We start from the raw sequence: 26,204 nt of genomic DNA, 5'->3' as shown, positions 1-26,204 counted from the left end.
TAGTTAGAAGGTAATACTTACTGAAATGATAGTTATTGAGATGTTCTTGTCCCATTGCAGGTAAGTTCCTAATGTTGGGTTGGGCTCATCCTTGTGATCAAGAAATACCTATGTATTTATTACAAAGAAACTTGACGTTGGCAATAGAAAAAGGCTTGCAAAAAAAAATGGAATCAAAAGAATTCGTATATTTATCATTACTTCAAAATGCATTCTTTTAAACGTATTTATTGGATATAACCATCAGATACCGCACCATAAAGGAGGACTAATAGAAAGACGATTTAACAAGTCATCTTGGGATTCACTAAAATATCTTTGCTAAGATAAGCTCATGATAATGTTCATAGTTCCAATTTTTGCTTTGTGTCTAGTCAATATCTTTGTACCCAGATTCAAATGAAGTTTATGTCTGCCAGCAATTATTCAACTGAGAATTATTTTCTGGTACTATTGGTGTCAAGGATTAGTGCTTTTAAATGTTCAATATCAATATTGTCAAATTTCTTAAAATATTCCTAATTTAGTGATAAAAGGTCAAATCTAATCAATAATTTCAGTACAGCTTAATTAAGGTCCTTGCATTTCAGATTTTTACAAACAGATTTCTAAAATGTAAAGCTCTGTAACACCAGATTTAGATCTGCTTTATCCTGTTCTATCAACAGATTAATCCTTTGGACTCAGTGTCTGTTTTCAAGGACTACCAGCAAGCGCATATACTCCATGTCCCAGTTTTCCGAGACTATTTTACACCCAACCACCACCTGGTTCGTACTGTAGTTTATCTATGGACCCAGTATGGAGTATATATTATGAAAGGTTAAAAAATGACCAGAATCCAAAGGGTTAAAAGCAAATGACCAATTTTACAAATCTTTTTCATTTATCGAGGGAAAAAAATACTGATTTTAACCACAGGTCTATTTTGAAAGGACATTTATCCATAGTGATAATGCGGCAAAATAATCATCACCATGTTACAACTACAACGGTGCGAACCTTAATTCCCACAGCATACCTTTCAGGCATGTTCAGTCGTACCTTTCCTTTAAAGATGCAATTCCTTCTTATATTTTTCCCCAGGTCCAATGACAGCTTAGTTTGAAAGGGATATTTAATGTGCTAATCAGCCATGGTTTCAAGTTTGCTATGAGATAGTATCAGTCTCAGGTGAGCAAGAGTGAAATGGTCCTCTTGAAGAACAGGTCTATGTGATTTAACTGCCAGGCTTGAGACTGCTAAAGCCTTCCCACAGAGCATATAACAATAATTTCCCTTGCACTTGAGTGGTATTCAAAAATGTCAATTTCTCTTTAAGAGTGGTGTCCGTTAATGACTAACAAACTTTTATAACACAAAATTATGCACATCATTAATCATCTCGAAAATGAGGTAAAGAATAGTGCCTCGGCTCATTTGATCCTTTCCTGTTGGTGCTTTTGACCACGGTATTTTTGAGACCTGCCTTCATTGCAGGGAGAATACAATCTTCCCACAATGAGGGAAGAACAAGTCCTAATAGGGATATTATACATACTTAATATGAAGTGACTATTACATATTGTCCAAGGGTAATAGTCACAAAATTAACCTTACTTTGGTTGTGAAGTACAAGCATCCTGTAATTACATAGGGCGGAACAAAGACTGAGAAAATGGAGTGCAGCATGGTGGCAGCAGTGTCTTTCAGTACAAGCCGAACAACGAGTATTATACAGACTGAAATTATATTGATCTACAAAAAAAACCACAAATGTAGAGTCAAACAGAGTGAAACTGACTAAAAAAAATAACATTTTGTTAATTTATGTTCCTATTCAATGAACTGAAAGTTAATGCAACTTCAAATCCTCCTAATTAGGATTAATAAACTTTTTTTTAAACAACTGGAAGCAGATGATGGGTAGAGGGAGAGTGTCGAGACAGAGACCAGTTGGTGATCGCTGAAAACACAAAAAAAAATTAGGCAGATGGAACCAGGTGGAGGAGAAGGGCAACCATTTCTAGCTGCTAACCTAATTACAGGTAGTCCTCGACTTCTAACCTACACCAGTTACGTCCACCCTTACATATGACCAAAATTTTGTAAAAATCGATTAAAAGTACTGTATACAGTGGTCCCCATTCCTGGTAGTAGTCTTGTTCCCATTCCCCCCAGCAGCCCGAGGTCCCTGTCCCCCCCCACTGCCCCTAGCAGCCCGAGGTCCCCGATCCCCCCACCCCCAGCAGTCCAAGGTCCCTGTTCTACCCCCACCACCTCATCCCTGCCGGCAGCCCAAGGTCCTCGTTTCATCCCCCCACCTCGGCAGCCCGAGATCCTTATTTCCCCCCATCCCTGGCAGCCAGAGATCCACAATCCCCCCCCTGGCAGCCCAAGGTCCCCGTTCTCCGACATATGACCAACCCCGAGTTACAACCAATCCTTTGCTCCCCATTATGGCTGTAAGTCAGGGACTACCTGTACTCAGCAGGTGACTGATCATTCCATACCTCAGGTTTGCCACTGTAAAATGAAATTGTAAGCTGTGCCAAAACATACTTTGTAAAGTATAAAATGTTTAGAATGTTAACTGAAGATTTTGTTTTCTGTTTATTGTGTTAATTCTTTGATGTGATCAACTGCCAGCCAGCTTTAATGACTTAATTATTGCTAGACATGGATTTCCTTAGAATGTAGGAGCAAAATTAGGGTGTTAACCCATCAAGTTTGCTTTACCATTCAAAATCCTGGCTGATGTTTTTTTTTTCTCCCAACCCCATTCTCCTCTCCATAAGCATTGTCACCTTTACTAATCAAGAACCTCTCCACCTCTGCTTTAAATACACCCAATGATGGCCTCCACAGCCAACTGAGGCAACAAATTCCTCAGATTCATTACCCTTTGGCTGAAGAAATTTGTCCTTTCTGTTCTAAAAGGATGTCCCTTTATCCTGAAGCTGTTCCTTCTTGTCCTGGACTTTCCTACTACTGGTAATATCTCCATGTCCACTCTATCTAGCCCTTTTAATTTTAGGTATGTTTCAATGAACTTCAGTTAGTGCACGCTCAGACCATCAAATGCTCTTCATATATTAACCCTCTCATCCTTGATCATTCTCATAAACCTCTTCTGGATCCTTTCCAATGCCAGCACATCCTTCCTTAGATACAGGGCCCAAAGCTGCTCACAGTACTCTGGTCTGACCCAAAATCTGATAAAGCTTCTGCATTACATCCACGTGTTAATATTTAATTTCTTTCAAAATTAATTCTAATCTCGCATTTTCTTTCCTTACCACTAACTAAACCTGCAAGCTAACGTTTAGGGAATCCTGCACTTGACCTTTTGACTTCACTTTCTGAATTCTCTCCCAATGTAGAAAATAGTCTACTACTTTACTCCTTCAACCAAAGTACATTACATTTTACCTATTCTCCCAAGCAGTCCCAAGTCCCTTTGCTGACACCCTGCTTCCTCAACACTACCCACCCCTCCATTTATCTCTGTTACATCTGCAAATCAGGGCACAAGCCATCAATACCATTATCTGAATCATTTACATATAATGTGTAAAGTAGGGGGCACAATACCAACCTCAGCAAACCATCACATCACCAACAGCCAGCAGAAAAGGCCCCCTTTGTTCCCACTCTTTCCCTTTCACCAGTCAGCCAATTTTCTACTCGGGCGACTACCTTTCTCGTATACCAAGGGTTCCCATCTTCCCATGTTTGGCACTTGAATTTGACAACAACCTATCTTGAGATTGTTAATCTTTATGGGGGGCTTTCATCTATGTGATTTAGTCAATGTCCACAAAGACCAGGCCACTGTCCTTGTTTTATTCCCATGTTTAACTTACCATAACTGAAGAGATCATAAAAAAGTCTCGAGAAGACTGTATTCTATCAAACCTGAAGGAATACACATAGCAGAAGAGTATCATCGCTGGGGCCCAGCCAATCAGACACAGCATCTGGAAAACAAGAGAAATTAGAAAAGCAAAGTCAATTCTTTGGAATGCCATACAGGGCATTATTAATCTATGCATTAATTTTTGATTCCGTGCAAGGCAACCCCCCCCCCACCACCCCAAAAGCATTTAATTAGCTCCAAAGTACAAACATGAAACATTTAATATCCCGAAAGACAAGTAACCTGAGATAAAACTCCGTACGATTCAGTTCGAAAATTCTTCTGTATGATTCGGTCTCAATTTTCCTCATTGTAATAGAATCTCAATTTGCTGAGAAATTTGCAATGGGCCTTTCAGAGAATATCGATTACTTAATAAAATAATAAAATAAAAGAAACACTCAGCAAGTATAAAAAGAGAAATGCAATTCATATCTTAGATCTGAATTGAGAAAGATAAAAAGGTAATTTTAAGTTGCAGAGGTGGTGGGAGAGATGGAAAGGACAAATCAAATGTGTAACGAGGCAGTTGGTGGCAATGATTCTTTGTGTTACGTGTTGCTAATAAGACCTGAACAATCTTTCCAGCACTGTTTTATTATAGATTTAAAACATCTGCAGTTTTTATTGATTTTCAAATTATACATTCATGTCTCATTATTGCTCTGTAGAAGAGGGCAAAAGTCAACCTTCAAATAGAAGAATGAAGGGTCTGGAGTTACAAGAGCCCAATGAATGGGAAGACCACAACTCAGGGCTCACAAGATTTATTATTGGAGAACAACTGGTTTTAAAATATTCGTGTAAAATGGGCTCCTTGCGTGACAGTTTATCCTCTTTGATCCACAAGGATAGAGGGCTCTCCTACACGTAGGTTTCTCAATCTCCAAACTGCAAATTTGGAGAATTAGCAAAATTGCAAACTGACATCTTGGGGGGCAATTTCCATGCATCTTTTTTGACAACCAGTACTGCCCCATCACATTTTAATTGCAACTTCAACGAGTCAGTATCCAGAAGGAGAGTTGGTGAGATGTTGGTATTAAGATATCCCTCAACTTTGTATCTTGAAGGATCAAACAATTCATCACTAGAAAATGAAACCTAGTCACAGTGTCAAGAGTTCTACAGCACAAAAACAGGCTAGTCTAATATTGTTTTATTTCAATATATGTCTCTCTCTACAGCAATAATCTATTTCAAAGCAAAATCCCATTTATTGGTGTTATCAATCTTCATGTACATTAACAAAACAATGATTCACTTGCTTTGGTATATAAATGCAAAATATTGAATTCAAAGATTTAACCATTTTCCTCATTCATTTTCCCCAACTACAAATTTACAATTTATTATGTCCTGAAGTTTAGTCCCATCCACAAATATTACTTACATTCAAGTTAACTGTCTGGAGTTCACATTCTAACTCATTTTAAAAGAATATTTCAGTGGACAATAATATATTTGTTAAGATAATTCTGCTTGTGAAATTTATGAGCTATTTTATCAAACTACAATGGCCACATTGATGATTTCACTTACCATTGAAATTATAGCACCTACGTGAAGCAAAAACGTGGAATTAAATGCAATTACAAAGATAAGCATGAACACAAGGAGGATGAAATAAGCAGGGATATCCACCAATGCGTAGCCACACCAATATGCAGAAGGTAAAAGACCAGATATCCGGAGTAGAGAGCGAGATTTAATCTGCAAACAAATAACAATCTGAGTTTCTCCAAACACCTTCGATTCAAAGTCGCAATAAGCAACCAAATTCCTTCAATGTATCACTAACAAGGTTTAGCTGAACAATTAATTGGGTATGATTATTTCTGTTAAACATTGCTGTTTGTTTTTCCCCAATATTATTCCGATTGGATAAATCCTTGACAAATGCTTTAACTCTCAGAATACATGAACATCATGAGATTAGTTATTTTGTGGCAGCATTTCAGGTGCAAATATTGCTATAAATGACATGTACAAATAAATAAAGTAGTGCAAAAGAAGAGAAAGTGAGGTAATGCCTATGATTAATTGCCCATTCAGAAATCTGATGGCAGAGGGGAAGAAGCTATTTCTGTACCATGAGATGTTTGTCTTTAAGCTCCTGTACTTTACTGTGGACAAGGCCTGGATGGCGAGGGTCCTGGAGGACCCTGCTGCTTTCTTAAGGCACTGCCTCTTGTAGATGTTCTGATGCAATCATGAAGAAAGCTCACCAGTGGCTATACTTTGTGAGGAATTTGAGGAGATTTGGTATGTCACCAAAGACTCTTGCAAATTTCTACAAATAGACTGTGGAGAGTACTCTAACTGGTTGCATCACTGTCTGGTGTGGAGAGGCAAATGCACAAGACAGGAGAAGACTACAGAGAGTTGGGAACTCGGCCAGTGCCATCATGGGCATCAGTCTTTCATGGTCTCTCATTTGATTCTCATTTTCTTCCACTGGGACAAATAATTATTCATTTAATTTGAGCTACTACATTCACATTTGAATTAATTCTTGAAATTACACTATGAATAATGAGGAATGGGGAGGAGGAATGACGATGTTTTTTGTTCAACATCAAGATCTTCAGTGTGTGCATCAAAATTCTGCCACAAACATTTTTAAAACAAAATACAGACTGGACTTGCGTGATTATAAAATTAGCAGAATAGGTAACAATAGATAAAAATACATTGAGGTGATTTTTAAAATCAGGATATTGATATTTTCACCATTAAATTGTATCCCATTGATTCTTGTAAATGAAACTGCTTCATTTTGGCTCTAATTACTATATTGAGAACAAATTACAAACTTGTCCTCGAGCCTCCATATTGATGCAATCACCAAGAAGGTTCGCCAGTGGCTATACTTTGTGAGGTGTCTGAGTAGATTCGATAGGTCACCGAATACTAGAGTCTTCGACAGGTGCATCGTGGAGAGCCTTCTGGCTGGTGGCATCACTGGTGCCAACTCTCAGGACAAGAATAAACTCCAGAGGGTTGTTAACTCGTCCTGCGACATCACAGGCACCAGTCTTCACTCCATCGAGGACATACATCTACATGAGGGAGTATCTTAAAAAAGCAACTCTCTCCCCAAAGACCCCCACCACCCAGGCCGTGCCCTCTTCACTCTGCTACCATCGGGGAAAAGGTACAGGAGCCTAAAGATGAGCACTCAGCGGCACAAGGACAGCTTCTTCCCCTCCGCCATCAGATTCCTGAATCATCAATGAACCAGAGACATTTCGTGCCCTCTTATTGTTATTATAATTTTATTTTTTATAGTAATGTCGTCAGATGGTTATAATATGAACGTTTGCTCTATGACGCTGCCGCAAAACCCCGAATTTCACGACTTGTTCGGAGCAATAAATCCTGATTCTGATAAAATGATTGTATCAAGAAATTAAAAATATTTATAGAGTATCTGTCTCCAACATTAATATTTCAGATCAAATGCCACTTCCTGCCACCATCATTTCCAAATTTCCTATAAGTGGCTCTTTAGCAGATCCACTGCACTAGTTCTCCAAGCAATCCAATTCTCCCATTTATTTCTCTGAAACTTGATCTTTCACATCTGCAAATTAACTCCCTGCACAGCACAGCCCCTCCCCCATCTCTTTCCACCACATTCTAATGGGCAAACAGGCTTAATCAGCAAGGCATGTCTTGGGGATGCAGGAGGAAGTCAGAACAGTCAGAGAGACCAATATGGCTTGAGCTGTAAAGCAGCAGTGCTAAGTGCTGAACACAAGATAGAAGCAGTGCACCATTTAGCCCTTCATACCTGATTCACCATTCATTAAGATCATGGCTGATCATTTATCATGGCATTACTGCTCTGCACAAATGACAGATGTAGAGAGTGGCAAACCTTGCCAAGTCCATCACGGGCATTGATATCTTGCCCATTAAAAACTGCTGGAGGAACTTAGTAAGTCTCGCAGCATTCATCGAAGGTATCGACGTTTTGGGCCTGAGTCCTTCCTAAGGTATAAATCATGGTATCTGCAGACTTTTGTGTTTCACCCTTCTTGTCCATTACAAACCACATCATTGTAAAACCTTGCCTTCAGGACAGCAACCAACATCAAAAAGGACTTCCATCATCCTGGTCAAAATCTTGTCTTACTGCTACCTTCAGGTCGAAGGTACGGAAGCCTGAAGTCAAGCAATTTTTTCTTTCAAACAGCTAACAAGCTCTTAAACTTCCTTACTAGCCTGACCCTAAACTACTCCAGGATCACCAAAAGATCTGTCTGCACGACTGACACTTCAATTTTTTTTTGCAATAATATTAACTGCAATTGTAAATATATATTTTTACTTATCCTTTTTTATCATCTCTTTTGTTTTGTTTTGGCATATTATGTAGTGATAGATCTTAAATATCTGTTTGGCTGCAGCAAGTATATACCACAGTAAACTCTCATTTCCAATTTATTCTGCTTATATCAAAAATACTTGCACTGTAAAATATACCACAAATGACTTTCCATGGCTCCCTTCACTTCAGAATTCTCTGAATTATCTTCTAATAAAGAAATTTCTTCTCACATCCATCATGAATGCTTGGCTCTTATTCTGAGACTGTAGCTTCAGGTCCAACAAGGCAATCAACTTAATAACATAATATTCTAGTTCTTGACAACGGAGGGAATGGTTTCGCTGGCAAGTGATCTTTGACAAAATGAAATAATATTAATTTCCCTGCCCTTCAGCAATATTTGAAAATGTTTTCCCAGAGACCGTACATCCCATCTTTCATTAGTTTAAACTAATACACTGTTACAAGTGGAACTGCCTCTTTACCTCACGGTCTCGTGAATTATCCATGGTGTAGCATCCTGGCAAAGCTGCTGATAGAAATCCCAGGGCTCCCAAAGCCATATAAACCTTTTCCTTAAAGTCAGTGTCAGTGATTGTCTGAAAGTATCAGGCAAAAATATTTAGAATGAGTTTGAAGCAGATTTGTATCTGAATTATTGTTCAGAAATGCAAAATATAAGTACACAACAAAAGAGAGAAATATTGAGCTTCTCCTGGAAAAAATCCCCATAGAATCGATTATGGAAAGACTCTGAGAATATCAACCATTGGCATCACGGTTTTATGAAAGTGAACTGTGAGCCAAACGACGAGCCTTTTGCTGATATAATTACTAGGGCAGATAAAGGGGAACCAGTAAACACTGTAATTGGATTTCAAAATGGTGGTCATTAAAATACCATAAATTATCGTAGATGGCATGATATTTAAAGATAATATATTGCAAAGAATGAACATGCTAAGAAGACCAACAAACAAGCCAAGAGTCAAGAGTTAGCAGCCAAAATTGTTGTATGCCATAAGGATTCGTGTGACTTACAATCTACACTGGCCGTTACAATAATAACAAATGGCCCACTGAAACATCTCCTCATGATAACACAGCCACAGAGTAGCAGCTGTTTTTGTATTGCCCACTGCATTTAGTCTATTGTCTCTAGATGGGAAGGCTATGGAATAATGGAATAAGAGGCTTGTTCTGAAAGCAATTTTCATTGCAAGAATGCAGGACAAGGCGATAATTTTGTAAATACAAGTGCTCAGCAGAGAAAACAGTTACTAAACGCAAGTCTGTTAAATGCAAGGGATGAGGACACTGAATGAATCAAGCAGATGTTTCGATACGTTTTAATGCAATCATGAGCAGGAATCTTTCCTCATCCAATGTTTGTATTTTGATCAAGAAAATGTTCATCCATGAGGTGCATTTTTAGAATGAGATGGTATGGGTCAAATTTATCTCTACGCAGGACATAATATCTGTGGGCGGCACGGTTAGCGCAATGCTATTACAGTACCAGCAACCCGGGTTCGAATTCGGTGCTGTCTGCAGGGTGCTTGTACCTTCTCCCTGTGACTGCACCGGTTTCCTCCAACCCTTCAAAATGTACATGGTGTTTGGGCGTCACAGGCTCATGGGCCGGAAAGGCCTGCAGCCGTGCTGCCTTTAAATTAAAAATTATATAATAGTTGACATTGGTAAGTTTGTCTTCCCAGAACTTTGCATCAGGAGTAGTTTCCTTGCCTACAATTAAAACATGGAACAAAGGCAAGATACCAGAGGTGAGTGAATGCCCACAGCAGCTGGATAGGATCAATGCCGATACACCGAGAAGATGTTACCGACTGTGAAATTATTTAGAACAATGAAGCATCGTTTTGAAATGAAAAATTGTCCAGATAAGGAGAAGTTCCTTCTGTCAATCATGACCCTTCGCATCTCTACTCCAGGGTGTGGTGAAGTCCAAGTCAGTGAACGAATCAAGACTGGTAATTGGATTTTAGACGAATCAAGGCTTATATCAAACAGACAGAGGGTCAAGGGGCCACATGCTCCTTCACTTAACTTACTAAATGGAATGGTTTGCTCCAGGTTCGAATTCTTCCAGATGCATTAACGCTAACGAGGACAGCATTACTGATCAAGTTGATCAAGACTGGCAGTGAGTGAACCATGGTGCTGTTGAACACTGCCGTGAAGATGTATTGATTCTGAGCAAGAGGACAGGAAACAAAAAAGTTTGTTATAAATCTCATGACTATAAATTCCTTTGTGTAGCTTCAAATAAATGCTCTGCAGAGAGAAAAAAAATAATTCATCTTGAGTGGGGCAATAATGCACACATTTCTGATGTGTTAATACCTTTGATGAATTTATAATCTCACTTTTTGATGGATTTATATTTGCATCACACTTTTCTCCAGTATAAAAGTTAAAAAAAAAGACAAGGATAATGCAGCAAGGGAACGAATCTGCTGTGAGATTTTCCACCCCACTGGTTTTCAACTTCCAAGGTCAGGACCATCCATATCAGGCTGCTGCTCCAGATCTTTGCCACATCTCACTTTGCTGTTCACTGTTGTGTTACAGAGGTCAACCCAAATTCCATACTTGAGACATTCTGATAACACAGCGGTTATGATTTCTCATTTAACAGCAAACACAGAAAAGAGATGTCAATATCAGTTACCTCTCTTTTAGCCTGCAAATGCAGAGAGCAGGCACATAAATTTTCCCAAGCACAGGCATTGTTAAACAGTAGAAACAGTCACAAATCAACAACAAAGAAACAGGGCCTTTGGCCCAATTTTCCAACCCGAGTTAGTCCCATAACTTTTTAAAACCTTTCTAATCCATGAACCTGTATAAATGTTCTTTAAATACAAATTATAGTTACTTATGACAATTCATTCCATATAACCATTAGCCACTGTGTGGAAAAACATGGCCCTTAGGTTCCCTTTAATTCTTTCTGCTTTCATCTCAAACCTTTGTCCTCTGGTTTTAGAACCCTGTCCCCCACCATCACTCCTGGTGACCATTCACCTTATCTACATTCTTTATGATTTTATGCACCTTTTAACAAGGTCATCCTTCAGCTTCCCATACTCTAAGGAACTTAAGAGTCCTCCTTCAAAATGTTCTGCCAAAAGCACCCAGTTACGAACATAGAGTGCCTCATGTACAGAAAGCATGCCTCCTTCAATATACAGTTATTCACGAGTCAAACCTCATTGATTATCCTGGGAGTAGTATTCCACCTTTCACTTATTGGCATATATAGCACCATATTCCAAGATACCTAGTAAACGGTGAAAACATGCAGTGCTGACACTGAACGCCTTACTTGATACAGTTTTCAAAGCATGGTGTTATTGGGAAACCTGACTACACTATCACATGGATCTCACATACGAAAATCCTACTATTAGCGGCTTTCATAATTCCTGCTTAAATACCCAAAAAAGATGAAGAGCAAAATCTGAACTATTATTCAAAGAATATCTCAGATTCATTCAGCACAGAACTTTAACTTCCAGACACTACTTTTGCAGTTGGATAAATTCCAATTAAAATTTCCATTCAAGCAAGTTCAAAGGCAAAGTGACGATAATGTATTCTTCTCTTTCTTCCATGTTTCCCCCACTGCCATATATGGTATACATGCACAGAAAAAAATACATCCAAGCTTGTTGGAAAGAAATTTTATCTGTTGCCTTCACTCACTGTCTACCGATCAAATAAAGGCATAATGGATAGGTCTTCTTCTTCTTTGGCTTGGCTTCGCGGACAAAGATTTATGGAGGGGGTAAAAAGTCCACGTCAGCTGCAGGCTCGTTTGTGGCTGACAAGTCCGATGCGGGACAGGCAGACACGATTGCAGCGGTTGCAGGGGAAAATTGGTGGGTTGGGTGTTGTGTTTTTCCTCCTTTGCCTTTTGTCAGTGAGGTGGGCTCTGCGGTCTTCTTCAAAGGAGGTTGCTGCCCGCCAAACTGTGAGGCGCCAAGATGCACGGTTTGAGGCGTTATCAGCCCACTGGCGGTGGTCAATGTGGCAGGCACCAAGAGATTTCTTTAGGCAGTCCTTGTACCTTTTCTTTGGTGCACCTCTGTCACGGTGGCCAGTGGAGAGCTCGCCATAGAACACGATCTTGGATAGGTAAGGAGCACTTTAATTACAGAATTGGGAAAATTCAAATTAGCAGCCTCAGCCAAGGAGCCTTCAAAAATAATTTCACGAGGCAGCATATCATGGACTTTCTGGATTGCAAAGAGAGAAATAGTTCTTCATTTTAACACGATCTGTTTCAGTACCTTTTCAGTGGAAATAAATGTGCATGCCTAAACTTAGTTTTATTTGTTTTGCTTAACCTGAGGAGCTCCAGTCCCAAAATGCCAACAAAATCAAAATCGGAGTACCAAAAAACAAGTCATTCATTACAAATAAATAATGAGTCAAATACATCCAGAATCATTGCCATATTGAAGTCCATTACCTCTTCTGACACTGACACATTCAATGCTGCATTGTGTGGAGCAACATCTGCAAACTCTCTTTCATTGACTAACTCCACTTTCACGTTCTGAGCTTCCAAACCATGGATGAGTTTATCAATATTACTGTCTGAAATGCAAAACAGAAGTGCATAAATGATAATTCTGTATAAAAGTTCAAACAGGAGTTAGTTGTAGTAAAACTCTGAAAATCCAGCACACTCTGGATTTTATTGGGGCTAGATTAGCAATTTTTCTGGACTATTGAATGTTACTCCTATTAATGCTGCAATCATTTTTAAATTGACCCTTTGTTTTATAAAAAGGCATTACACAGTATTGTAATAAATCTCCCAGAGCTCCAATGGATGGAAGGAAAGTGCAGAAACCAGGGCCTGGCAGGTAGAAGGGGAGTGGTCAATATTACCTGGTTAACATTGGGATTTCTGAATGGTCAGATTGCAATAATGCATAAAGGCCAACAACATGACAAAAGGTGCACTTACAAGAAAGTGTACTGGCAAGTTGGTAGTATGTATCACTATTTGCTACTGGGAATCCAATCGATTTTATTTTCACCTTGATCTCACCTGTAGAGTTTTTCAGAAGGAGGCTTGTGGTATACTTGGGTTGTTTTTGGCCTTGCTGTAGAAAAATCAACTCCGGGGATAGCTCCACTGCAATGTCCCTTCTACCAAGTGTTCCATTTATTAAAGCCATCATCACCACAATGGATATCAAAAGGCCAATAATGTAAATGCTGCAAAAAGTATTGAAAACATTATTCTACTCTTGCCAATAAATGGGAAACAAGATAAAATATAACCTACTTTCTTTCAAAGTTTCTAAGTTTTTTTTCCAAAGCCATCAAAAATTATTTTTAAAGCAAATCTCCATTTCATGGTCAACTTAAACCATGTTACATTTCTCAAACCTTCAAATGTTTATGACAGTAACAATAAACAGTTCTAACTATGCAAAATGCAAGACAGGAGCACAGCGACATGAGACTGGGAAATTGAATTATTTGCAGGACTATCGATGCTGATGTGTAACACCAGTGAATGTGTATCAATAAAAGGTGGAAGGAAAAATTTATAAATGTGCCAAACCAGCTCTTTTTCTCTCTTTCCTTCAAAAGATTATGATTAAAAAAGAGAGTAAATTAAACAAGATTTGTGAATTTGAACAAGCCTTAATCATAAATCAAAACAGCACCTGGTTTGATACAAATGATAATAGGAAACATGTAGAATAGATTTCCAGTCATCCAGTGCTGTGCCAACCAGTGTGAGAGAAGGAGGATCTATCAAAAGAGATGACTAATCTTAGTGTGCAGGTGAAAGTTGACATCTTTTCCCAGAGAATCTTTAAGAGGCAGTATTATGATCAGAAATAATTAATAGATCCTTTGAGGACACCAGAGGGGGTGTGGAAAGAAGTATTTGACGATAATTTTATTTGGTTTTGACGAGATGGAACTGAGTGAGTACAAACTTAACTGGTTATCTGAAAAGTTGTCAGACAAATATCAAATCGTTATCACATTAAAGGCTGTAGACAGCTTGAACAAGCCAAAAAATATTAGTTTTTCCATTGCTCTAAATGATATATCTTATTACAATAAGTATGGTGACAGGACCAGAAACTCAAATGGAATTGTTCAAAACACAAGACGACAACTTGGGAGGCAACAACTCATTCAAAATCCTTGGACAAAAAGGGGAAGTGACTGATCGATGGTTGCTATACAGACAAAGGAGTCAAAAGATAATAAAAAAAACTCAAGGGTGGCATGAGAGTATATAATGAATGGTTAGTGCAACGCTGTTACAGCGCCAGCAACCGAGGTTTTAATCCAGCACCGTCTATAACGTTCTCCGCATGTCTGCTTAGATTTCCTCCAGGTGCTCTGGTCTCCTCCCACCGTTCAAAAAAACTGAGGGTTGGAAGTCAATTGGGTGTAATTGGGGAGCACGGGCTTGGGTCCAAAAGGGCTTGTTACTGTGTCGTATGTCAAAATTTTAAAAGTTAATTAAATTAAATAATTTAAATTCAATAATCCAAATTCCACACTATAGTGTCTGCATGGGTTTCCTCTGTGTGCTCCGGTTTCCTCCCATCCTTCAAAAATGTATAGGGGTTGTAGGATAATTGGGTGAGATTGGTACAGTAATTTCAGGTCTTCTCACGCACCCATTCTTTATTAAGAACTGTGTACAGATCCATTGAAACAATATCTTTCCATTTTCATTTATGCTAAGTACTCCCTATCCACCCAGGGGCCTTGCTGAGTAGTAGTTAGGAGGCTGCTACGACTACGGTGGGGACCAAGGCAGCAGCGATCACGTCAGGACACAGCATCACTGGATAAGGCAGGTTCCACACTCCACAGCTGAAGGTCACAGGAGCCAACAGAACCAGAGGTAGAGGTGGTGGGATGGAAAGAAGGCAATTGGATACAGAGAGGGGGAGGTGCCATGGAAAGAACGCAGTTATTTATAGGGAGGTGACTATGTCGGTGGAAGAGGCATGATCCTCAACCACTTGTCATCTTTGAAGGGACGTTCTACTCTTCCCTTTTTTTCACAAAATGGCACCAGAGTGCAGTGACTCTTTGATAGCATTTGAATGGTACATAAATGAAAGTTTTTTATTCCTTCTCGCTTTGCGTGTCATTGTCTGGTAACTTTTAAAATTATGATTAGTTGAAAACCTCTTGCTTGACAGGATGTGCTCTCCCAGTTCCTTGCTTCCCCATTTCAATAAGTTTAACTGCTATATTCAAGACAGCAGCACTGCACAATATACAAATTATCAGCTTTACTCAAATTTTCTCACATTCAGTAATAGCACACTTGATTCCCTTATGTTTTCTTATCTCTTTCTTTTCAGTGTAATGCTTTGAGGCCTTTGGTAAAATGTGAAACAATAATTTTTTAATTGAATGTTTCCTGTCAAGCTCCAATGATTGATGCTGAAAAAATTCTGGATGTTTCTGATATTGCAAGTGACTTCGTTTACCTGATGATTACCTTAGTTCTGTTTCCTATTTCAATACGTGCAACTCTCCACACACTCCCAGCAGTACTGATTACATTTTCTTGAACTTTGTCACAGACAATACTAATAGGTTTTTTAAAAATTGATATAAAAAAAGCAAGTCTTAATAGCTCTTCTTTGCCATTTCCAGTGTCAACAATATGTAACTAGCAAGGATTACATCAGCCAGAAAGTTGCAAACTTAAATGCTGTGGAGGAAATGTTATGATTTGAAGCCTCACAATTTGCTTTTATTACTTGGTCTCTTACAGCATTAGAGCTGACACACAACTTTGCTGTTTGCTCTGAACAAATAGCTAATTGCTGTTCTAAACTCCCACCCTAGCTCCTCCGTCGGTCCACTGTGAAGCTAGAAGGTGGATGAGTTAAGTGGAGTTAAAAGGGAGGACTGAATTTTTCTCACAAGTTTCTTTTAGTTCTCTTTGTGGTTTGGTAAGCTTTAACGACCTTCAAGTTGATGGATTTCTGACACAATTTGTAAAAAGCTTTGTTTTTCAAGTTGCAAATGTTCCTGTTATCACATGAATTCTGTTATAAATGTACAAGCTTCTTCTAGCAAGAGAGACTTGGATCTTCGCTTTGAGAGGATACTGGTCTCTCCCTGGTACCAGGCTTTTAAAATAAAGGCTTCCTAAGCAGTAATTCCTCTGTGCTTAAGTTTCTTTTTCCACAACAAATGCGATGTAGTTGACTTATCGATAACTATGAGCTGTTACATCTGTCAGTCTTTGCCTTGATGATCTTACAACATCAAGACCTCATTCAAATCTCAATATGTTGCTTCCTCTGTCCTGCAATCTGCTTCTGAGCCAAGGATTATTTACTGTAGGCAAGCCAAAAACACCATCAATGCTTTCTCCACAAATATCTTCCAAGTTCACCAAAAGGATAATCAAACCAATGCCAATCCACCCTCTTAGGAAAACCTCACTAGCATGAGGTCCCAGTTGCATCTGTTGTCTGGGCAAGCCACCCTATTCACCTGATATAGTCATTCTATCTGAGCTCCGTCATGGCACAACATTACCAAGCAGACAATGGAAAAGATTCAAGGATGCACTCAAAATTTCCAAGAGGAGGGGTGGCAGAGTTAGATGTGGTCTACAAGGAGTTTGCACTTTCTCCCCATGTCCGCATGGATTTTTTCTTCGTGGTGCTCCAGTTTCCTCCTTCGTTCCAGAGACATAAGGGGTCAGTGGGTTAAATTGTCACATGGGTGTATTTGAGTGGCACATACTCATGAGCTGGAAGGACTTGTTACCATGCTGCATCTCTAAATTATAAAGTTTAATTAAGAAATGCACCATCTCCCAAACCACTCACCTCATCAATCACCTCCTGCCTAGTTTGTGAAAGAATCTGCAGTTCCCACACTGGTGTCATTTGCCACTTTAAAGTTTTGAAGGGCTGCCTTTGAGTAGGATACTTACATGTAAAGAAGTGTGCTATGTTCTCGACTGAAATTCATAAAACGCAACCAGATTATGGTACGGAACTGTTGATTCCACAGAGCAGAGCCTGTAAGCACTGCTGAATTAGTTTCTGGAAAAGGTAGGAGTTGATGATCAATGGAATCAAATGAAACATCATCTTCATTTGCTATCACATCTGGTACTGGATCCCTGGTAAAAACATTGTAATCTGAAAAAACACAAAAAATACAGATAGAACACACAAAATAATCTCCAGCATGACTAGCCCAATTATTCACTGAAATACTGGACAGCATTTGTTTATACTGCATCACTGAAAGATTTTACTTGCCTGTCGGATCCATTACAGATTCTGACTCCAATTTCAGGAAAACCTCTTCTAAAGATGTCATTGAAACCCCATAGCTATCAATTCCCAGATTGGTACAGCTGTCCAAATCTTCAAACAGCCCTGAGAAAGATGGAAAGAATGAGCAGTCCTGCGATAAACACAACAAAGTATAAAATGCTGGGGGGTGCCGAGACATCATGTTGCCATAGAAAATTTTCTCTTTCCCAAACATCATTAACACGATTTAAACTATGTGTCAAAGATACAAATGTGTTAAAAAGACAAGAAATAGTTACTTGGTTTCTATACCTGCAAACTTGTTAACATCTTGAAGAGGTAGAATATATGCCAGCTCCAGATCGTGCAGCTGTGAAAACTCAGCATTTGGGATGTGGTGTTTAATCAGTGATGTCACTTTGTCAGAATAGTGTGATTCATTCACAGACATTCTGTTTAAAATAAAAATATTACAGATAATTTCATCCTATATCTCAACAGCGTCTCATGAAACTGGATGAACTCGAGCAAGATGACAACAGCAGAGGGATGTCAGGGATTGTGCTATGCTTCGCTGAGACATGGCTGATTGAGAGCATTCTGGACAAAGTGCTGCAGCCCTAGGGGTGCACCCTGCACCATGAGGACCAGGAAGCTGTATCAGGTAAAGATAGAGGCAGCAACATTTGCTTCATCATCGTCATAGTGAACAAGCGGTTATATCCCAGTCCTGTTCCCCTGACCTAGAACATCTGGTGATTAAGTGTCATCCATTCTATCTGCCAAGGGAGTTTTCTGCTCTCATCCTGGTCACTGTGTACATTCTACCCCAGGCTAACACTGCATTCAGCAGCCAACCAGACCAACCTGAAGAAGTCTCCGACAAACTATTGTTACGAGCTCAGAGGACCCCAAAACCCAGCAGCGATAGATAGTCACCAAGACAAATGGTTACTTAAAAAGTTGCTTTTAATGATCTTTAAACATGAAAACATGATCAAACTTTAACTCATTACTATTAACTTACTTAACCTAACAACCCTTTTCTAATTCTAAGCGCACGTGTATGTAATGTGTAAGTTTAGAAAAGTTCTTTAATTCATAGTCCAATCTCACTTCTCCACTCCTCCAAGTTCACTGGTTGCAGGCAATTCTTATTCTGTGCACAGAATTTCACATTTATGAATTTCACCAGGCTTTGGTGCTTGAAACACAAAAGGTTACCGTTCAGGAAGGTTCTTGTTGATTTCAGAGAGATTTGTTGTTTGTTGGACACCCACAAAACTGATTCCTTTTAATCAGCCACATCAGTGTCTTGCCAAAGAAACTTGCCCCATCAGGGTTTTCCAGGTGATAACCTCTTTCAGGTCACCACAGAGTTCATTTTTGTTTCCCTTACTTCAAGTGAAAAATTGTACAGCCAGTCTTCAAAATATTGTTTTCCCCCCCCCACAAGCTTGCCAGCTTGTCCTGTTCCAGTCCCAGCTGTGGTTGCTGAACTATAAAAACTGCAAAAATTTTCTCAGAGAGAGAGAGAGAGAGGGAGAGAATTTTTCTCCCTCTGCTTACAAAACCACACGACCCTCTTAGAACAGCAAACTGCACTCAGACAGCCTGTGGCTCCCATGAGTTCTATCATTTGTTGCCTTTCAAAACAATAATCCATTTGTGAAGTCCCTTAGGCACTCTCTGAAGCTTTTCCACAGGTATTCAGAGCTGGAATTTCTAGCTTGAGCAGAGCTCCAGTATTTTAAATGAGATCTGTTCTGAAGTGTTTGTATGTGACCTACACTAAAAAAACTGCCACCCTTTATCTCCCAAGGTCATATCTATACACAATGTAAAACACAACATATCCTGTCACACTATCACCAACATATTACCTGCATAACATACTTGACCACTGTTACACCACTATCAAGAATGCCCGCTGAGCCATCCTACACCTGCACTTCAGCAAGTCTGATCGTCTGGCTGTACTTCTACTCCCGCGTACAAGCAGAAACTGGAAAGTACAGCACCAGCAGTGAAGACGGTCGAAGTATGGTTGATGGAGGTGAAGGAGTGCTAAAAGACTGCTTTGAATCAGTGGACTGGACCATATTCATCTTCAAACTTGAAGGAGTATGTAATGGTTGTCACTGACTTCATCAGGACCCGTGTGGATGAGTGTGTGCCCATGTACACATACTGTGTGTGCCTAACCAAAAGCCTGATTGAATCAAAAAATATGCAACCTGCTGAGGATTTGGTCAATGATATGGTGGAAGAAATTTTATGAAGATTGACGCTGTCACTAATGTAATTGACGCCAAATCTGTGAAATAAAGTTTATGCTGAGAGCTTTGACATTGACACCAACATAGTTGGCAAACAGCCCGTTTTAATTCAGCATCTGTCCAGCAAGATATTATTTACAAGATACAATGAGCCTTAACCATAGTCAAGGACACTAACAGTGGTTATTGGTGCATTCTTCTTCATTATTTAGAAACAAAGTTGAGCTTTAACTGTAGTCAAGGACATTAACAATGATTATTGATACTTCCTCCTTCATATTAAATAAAACTAAGATTTTAATACAAAAGGTTATAATAAAGGCCTTGATGTCTCTGATCAGTTAATTTTGTTAATAGATTTGGGGTAGTTGGCAGGATCCCTATTAAAACAGGATTTAAAAAAATGTTTACAGAATTGGCAATAAAAAAGAAAGTGGAAATTGAACTACTTTAATTTCTGAGCCAAGATGCCTGATAGGCTGACACAAAAGATAGGTCTTGGAAGAAAGAGAAATGACTCTTGGCCGGTGACCCACGCTGAGCTGAGATGCCAATTGGCTGAGGCAAGAAGCAGGGAAGAAGAGGATGAGAGAAGCACGAAGTTATGTGAAATTAAAGATCAAATAAAACAAAAGCTGAAATCAAAGGGGTTCTAGGTTCGTTTCAGGAACCACTGGTGAGAGCTCTTGGTTAATAGTTTTAGTCTTTCTTTTTTAGTTGTTCATTGTATATTGTGTTTGTGCAAGAAATTGGCTCTGTTCATAGTTATGGGAAATCATCCCAGTAAACAACAACTTGCACTAAAGGTTCACAAACCAAGGAACTGATTGTGGACTTCAGGAGGAAATCAGGAGAACATGTATCAGTCCTCACTGAGGAGTCAGGAGTGAAGAGAGACAACTTCAAATTCCTGGGAGCTAACATCTTTGAGGATCTGTCCTGGGACCTCCATGTCGATGCAATCAAGAAGAAGGCTCGCCAGAGGCAAAACTTTGTGAAGAATTTGAGATCTAGTATGTCAACAAATATACTCAAAAATCTCTGCAGGTGTATTGTGGAGAGCATTCATTCTGTCAGGAGGGGAAAATACTTCAGAGAGTTGTTAACCCGGGCAGCTTGGTGCTAGATTAAAGTATTGCTGGGCCTGTAGCAAATATTTTAAAGGGGCCTAAATTGTGCCAGCTGACACATGCACGTTTCTAAATAGCTGGCTGGCACATGCGAGGGGGGAGGGGGTTGGGGAAGCATTTACACTGAAATTACTTTCACATTTAGTTAAAACAAAACTTAAGGCAGTGGCATGTTGGATCAATGGCTTTCTTTGTTACCCATAATCCTCCACGCAGCTGGAACCACTCTGTTTCCCTGACGCTGACACTGGCAGAGCGGTTCCAACTACATGGGGGTGGGGGGGTATTATGAGCATTGAACCGTTGGCTTGAGTTGCTGGGATAGTCTGTGCTAATAACCCCAATTAAATTTAAGGTTAGCAATTTTAGCCAATTATCACCTTTAATCAGGGTTATTAACACAGACTATCGGTGTGGTTTCTCATAGATTGTGTTAATAACCCCAATTAACCTAAGTGATTTTAGCTAATAAACAGGGCTATAAACACAGACTATCAGTGGAATCTGATAACCATTGCACAAAGATGAAAACGAAAATGTTTCTCATAATTCATAGTACACAAACACAGGGGCCCTTGAAATTATTGGCCCTGCAGCATTTGCTACTCTCGCTCTCCATTAATCCGGCCCTGGGGCAGGGACATCATTCGCACCACTCTTCATTCCATCAAGGACATCTACAAGAGACAGTGTCTTAAGAAAGCAGCCAGGCCATGTCCTCTTCACATTGCAATCAGGAAAAAGATATACAGGAGCTGTATATTGCCCTAATGATCTGGCACAAGAACAGCTTCTTCGCCTTAACATCAGATTTCTGAATGGACAATGTACCACAGGCACGGCCACACATTCTCCTTTTTTTTTTGCACTATTTATTAATTTTTGAAATGTAATTTACTGCAATATTTGCACTGAAATTTTGTCACAAAACATTTAATTTTGTGACATGTTCATGAATTCTGATTCTAAAGATAATGCGGGATCAAATAATGCGCAATTCCTTAACTCAAATCCCAAGTGGTCACTGCATGGCGAGGAAAATGCATCAGAAGGTATTTCTTCTTTGGCTTGGCTTCGCGGACGAAGATTTATGGAGGGGTAATGTCCACGTCAGCTGCAGGCTCGTTTGTGGCTGACAAGTCCGATGCGGGACAGGCAGACACAGTTGCAGCGGTTACAGGGGAAAATTGGTTGTTTGGGGTTGGGTGTTGGGTTTTTCCTCCTTTGTCTTTTGTCAGTGAGGTGGGCTCTGCAGTCTTCTTCAAAGGAGGTTGCTGCCCGCCGAACTGTGAGGCGCCAAGATGCACAGATTGAGGCGATATCAGCCCACTGGCGGTGGTCAATGTGGCAGGCACCTAGAAATTTCTTTAGGCAGTCCTTTACCTCTTCTTTGGTGCACCTGTCACGGTGGCCAGTGGAGAGCTCGCCATATAACACGATCTTGGGAAGGCAATGGACCTCCATTCTGGAGATGTGACCTGCCCAGCGCAGTTGGATCTTCAGCAGCGTGGATTCAATGCTGTCGGCCTCTGCCATCTCGAGTACTTCGATGTTAGGGATGAAGTCGCTCCAATGAATGTTGAGGATGGAGCGGAGACAACGCTGGTGGAAGCGTTCTAGGAGCCGTAGGTGATGCCGGTAGAGGACCCATGATTCGGAGCCGAACAGGAGTGTGGGTATGACAATGGCTCTGTATACGCTAATCTTTGTGATGTTTTTCATTTGGTTGTTTTTCCAGACTCTTTTGTGTAGTCTTCCAAAGGTGCTATTTGCTTTGGCGAGTCTGTTGTCTATCTCGTTGTCGATCCTTGCATCCGATGAAATGGTGCAGCCGAGATAGGTAAACTGGTTGACCGTTTTGAGTTTTGTGTGCCCGATGGAGATGTGGGGGGGCTGGTGGTCATGGTGGGCAGCAGGCTGATGGAGGACCTCAGTTTTCATCAGGCTGACTTCCAGGCCAAACATTTTGGCAGTTTCCGCAAAACAGGACGTCAGCAGCAGGTGGGAGATCCTATTGTCCTTCTGGGATCCACAGCCAAGACAGTTATTAAAGAAACTGGGACTGATCCCCTTCAAGATTGATTTGTATGAGTGGTCTCTGGGACGGAGGCCATACGATGGATCTTTTAATTTAATTATAATTCAAATGGAGGAATAAAACAAGAAACAGGGACAGAGACTCACAGTGTGATTTGGATTATATGTGGTTTTCTGGTATGGTGGGATGTGGCTAAGTAACACCAATTTCCCAAAACTAAAAAGAAAAATAGTGACAGCAACTCCTGAAGTATCCAAGTCCCTTGATCCACCTCAGTTCCCGATAACCATTGCTCTGCAGAATGATGTACTACTGGCACAGGGAAATGAATATATGGCTGAATGGCTAGCAAACAGGCGGTGACAGTTCATTAGGCAGGCTGCCAGCAAGGCTGAGGATATTTGAGAGCTAACTCTTGCTTTGTAGCAACCAGCAGAACAACAGTAGATTTCTTGACAAGATACAAATGGGATGAATGTCGTGGTGTTCCCTTGGCAGATAATCAACCGCTGGCTATCCAGACCTTGCTGAATTGCATGTCACCAAAACATGCCCAAACATTTAAAATGATAAAGTCTGACTGGCAAATAAAGCCAGGGTAACATTGGTTAATATGGATAATCTTTTCCCTGTAAGTGACAAAAATGAAAAACACAGTTCTATCAAGGGACCAACTATGGAAATAGAAGTTGAGGAACGGGATGAACCACGAGGCCTTTACAGTTTCTAAATAGGTGGGGTCAGCCGTGATAAGTCAGAGGATGAATGGCGCCGATGTGGTCATAAAGGGCATTGGGCCCAAACACAACCTAAAAATGGTCTTCTCCTCCTGCTCTCCTTTTGGTAATTAATCCCAATCCGATGGCATAGGGGTGCCACGAGGGATCAGTGGTCCAGGTGACTAGGATTAAATTGTCCAGCAACGTGAAAGAGAATCCCCTTGTTCAAATTCAAATTGGGATGAACTGATAGGTCTTTAGTACTCCCCCTCTGTAGAGCTCGCATCTGGTCACACTAATGTTAGTATAGTTGGTATTGCCAATATTCCTAGAATATCTACTCCTGTTTCTGTTAATTCAGTAGGAACCATGTCTCAGGGGACTGCATTATATCTCAAACAAAACTCATCCCCTCATTAGGTAGACAAACTTGGTGATGACTTTGAAAACATCCCTTGGGCTGAATGGTAAAGAGTGGCTCCCAACCTACACATAGCTCAGCATTTGAAATTGCAAATTTATTAACTATTGATAAGCCGGCTTGCTCATCTGCGCTATTTGTTGGCAACTGCAGGGTAACCATTACCAGTCTTCTATCTATAAAGTTTACTGACAGGTTTTTACTGACCCTAACTTACTTTATCTTTTCCATTTGATAGTGGTCACTTAAGGAAGTCAGTGTTACACATTGCATTGAAGACCCAATTGCACTGTATACCCAATTACCCACTTTGGTGCCTGAGGAAATCACAAAGTCCCACATAAACTGCTCAGAGGTTCTGACTGGTTTAACCATATAACCATTTACGGAGCGGAAACAGGCCATGTTGGCCTTTCGAGTCCGCACGGGTTCACTGATTTTGGGCGCCCTCTTCAGGCCTTGGTCCCGGTCAATCTTCATTCAATAACGATGGGCGAATTCAATGCAGGCAACAATGGACAATATCTCGAAGTTCATTAACTGAATCCATGCACTACAAGGAAAGAAGACGCCAACAGTGGCGGTTGCTTTTTAAAAATATTTTACGGACAAGAGGGATTAAGAGAAATAGTAGAATTGAATGATTATCAAAATGATAATCTATCCCTGCCAAAGCCTCAGTTTATATAGTAGTTTATTTATGCTCAGCTTTTTTCTCTGTACCATTTCATCCAGACAGCCAATATTTGTTTGCCTTCACTGATTGTAAGGAACAGTACACTTACATCAAGGCTACATTGAAAGTCCTGCTGTTTATGCTGCAACATTTGACAGAAAGCCTGCAACTTTCTGCTAATCCTACACTGATTCAATGCACTGATGTCCTTCCAGTAGCTTCGTTTAACCTGGCTGTATGTGTTAAAGACTCTCCTACATTGAGTCGTTTAGCTGAAAAAAGATATTGTTGTTTGCAAGAAAAAAACTTCAGTTTTGCTAGACTAATTGTACAATATCTGGGTCTCGAATAACAGGATGGCATGTGACGATTTGGCCCCACACAGGTACAAACATACTTAACCTACCAGTTCCCTAACAAACTCCCATTTCTCGGTATGGTACTGTGGATACCCAATTATCGGGAATTGGTCTTAAGAGCATCAGCCCTGTGGGGTGTGCCAGAGCAGATTCAATGGAGTCTGGAACAGCACGTGTTCTTTAAAAGATGCCGTGCTATCTGCCCCTGCCTTAGGACTTCCAGATTATTGGCAGCCTTTTACATTTTTTGTTAATGATGTGATGAGTTCGTCTGTGTTTTAACCCAATCAAATGGGAGGGATAATGCATCTGGCAGTATATTATTCCTTAACCTTCCCACTGGTGGTTAAAGGTATCCCAGCCTGCTTGCGAGCTGTGGCAGCTACATCTACAATAGTGGAAAAGGCTTTTCCTATTGTATTGGACCACACCTGTGTTGTTTGTATACAGCATGCAGTGGTGTTACTACTCAATTCCACCATAACCTACCATTTTAGAGCATCACAATGGTCCAATTATAGTTATCTTATTGTCTCATCCTAATTACACCTTTCAGCATTTTTCCATACCTTGATGGAGAGCTCAGGCCAAATCATTTGTTATGTATTTTTACCTTTGCTATATAAAGGACAGTTTGACCTCCTGGGTTTGCCCTGATGTGCTTGTATCCTCACCCTGTTCCAATCTGCTAATATCTAGAACGACTCGCACTATGCATTCAGTGTAGTTTACAATTTTGGACAGTTATGGAAAAATTGTGGCTATGTCTCTTCGTTCCTCATCAGGCCAGTCTGCCAAACATGCCCGTTTAGTCCTCAACCTCGTTGATTATCTCCTTATATTAGTGTTGCAGTTATTAAAGGTGAAGCTACCAGAAATGACCCAGTTTCCAAGGGCAAAGCTTTTGTTGGTTACTATGCCAAACAGATCACTTTACATCAATCGTCCCTAAAGTGACTATTTTCCTTTTCAGCTGCTTGAAATACAGAGACCTTGTTCTTATCCTTGACTCGTTCAAACATATTTGT

The 26,204-nt window shown here is 40.1% G+C and overlaps 1 protein-coding gene and 1 long non-coding RNA gene across 15 annotated transcripts in view; one reads left to right on the top strand and one right to left on the bottom strand.

Annotated features, from left to right (window-relative positions):
• abca5 (ATP-binding cassette, sub-family A (ABC1), member 5) overlaps positions 1 to 26,204 on the bottom strand; it is a 96,598-nt gene that overhangs the window by 19,115 nt on the left and 51,279 nt on the right. For 6 of the 8 annotated variants that reach the window (XR_011354949.1, XM_069930190.1, XM_069930189.1 and 3 more), the window contains 11 exons: positions 17,867 to 18,006; positions 17,558 to 17,677; positions 17,224 to 17,434; positions 13,321 to 13,490; positions 12,733 to 12,860; positions 10,307 to 10,447; positions 8,720 to 8,833; positions 5,441 to 5,611; positions 3,846 to 3,959; positions 1,600 to 1,737; positions 22 to 108 (listed from right to left, as the gene is read on the bottom strand). Coding sequence is in view for 7 of the 8 variants with exons in the window: in XM_069930190.1 (XP_069786291.1) it covers positions 22 to 108; positions 1,600 to 1,737; positions 3,846 to 3,959; positions 5,441 to 5,611; positions 8,720 to 8,833; positions 10,307 to 10,447; positions 12,733 to 12,860; positions 13,321 to 13,490; positions 17,224 to 17,434; positions 17,558 to 17,677; positions 17,867 to 18,006 (1,534 nt within the window). In the remaining variant the exon portion in view is untranslated. The remainder of the gene's footprint in view (positions 1 to 21; positions 109 to 1,599; positions 1,738 to 3,845; positions 3,960 to 5,440; positions 5,612 to 8,719; positions 8,834 to 10,306; positions 10,448 to 12,732; positions 12,861 to 13,320; positions 13,491 to 17,223; positions 17,435 to 17,557; positions 17,678 to 17,866; positions 18,007 to 26,204) is intronic. The other 2 variants (XM_069930191.1, XM_069930193.1) reach the window with 2 other exon arrangements.
• Positions 1 to 26,204, top strand: part of LOC138759565 (uncharacterized) — a 77,856-nt gene that overhangs the window by 28,153 nt on the left and 23,499 nt on the right. For 5 of the 7 annotated variants that reach the window (XR_011354954.1, XR_011354950.1, XR_011354952.1 and 2 more), the window contains exon 4: positions 18,056 to 18,218. This is a non-coding gene — a long non-coding RNA (uncharacterized lncRNA). Of the gene's footprint in view, positions 1 to 668; positions 771 to 18,055; positions 18,219 to 19,376; positions 20,076 to 26,204 lie in introns of those variants that run through there. The other 2 variants (XR_011354953.1, XR_011354955.1) reach the window with 2 other exon arrangements.

This window comes from Narcine bancroftii, chromosome 3, assembly GCF_036971445.1.
Source record: "Narcine bancroftii isolate sNarBan1 chromosome 3, sNarBan1.hap1, whole genome shotgun sequence".
Classification (NCBI taxonomy): domain Eukaryota; kingdom Metazoa; phylum Chordata; class Chondrichthyes; order Torpediniformes; family Narcinidae; genus Narcine; species Narcine bancroftii.
Note: the sequence above shows the minus strand (reverse complement) of the source record. Positions and strands in the feature narration are given on the sequence as shown.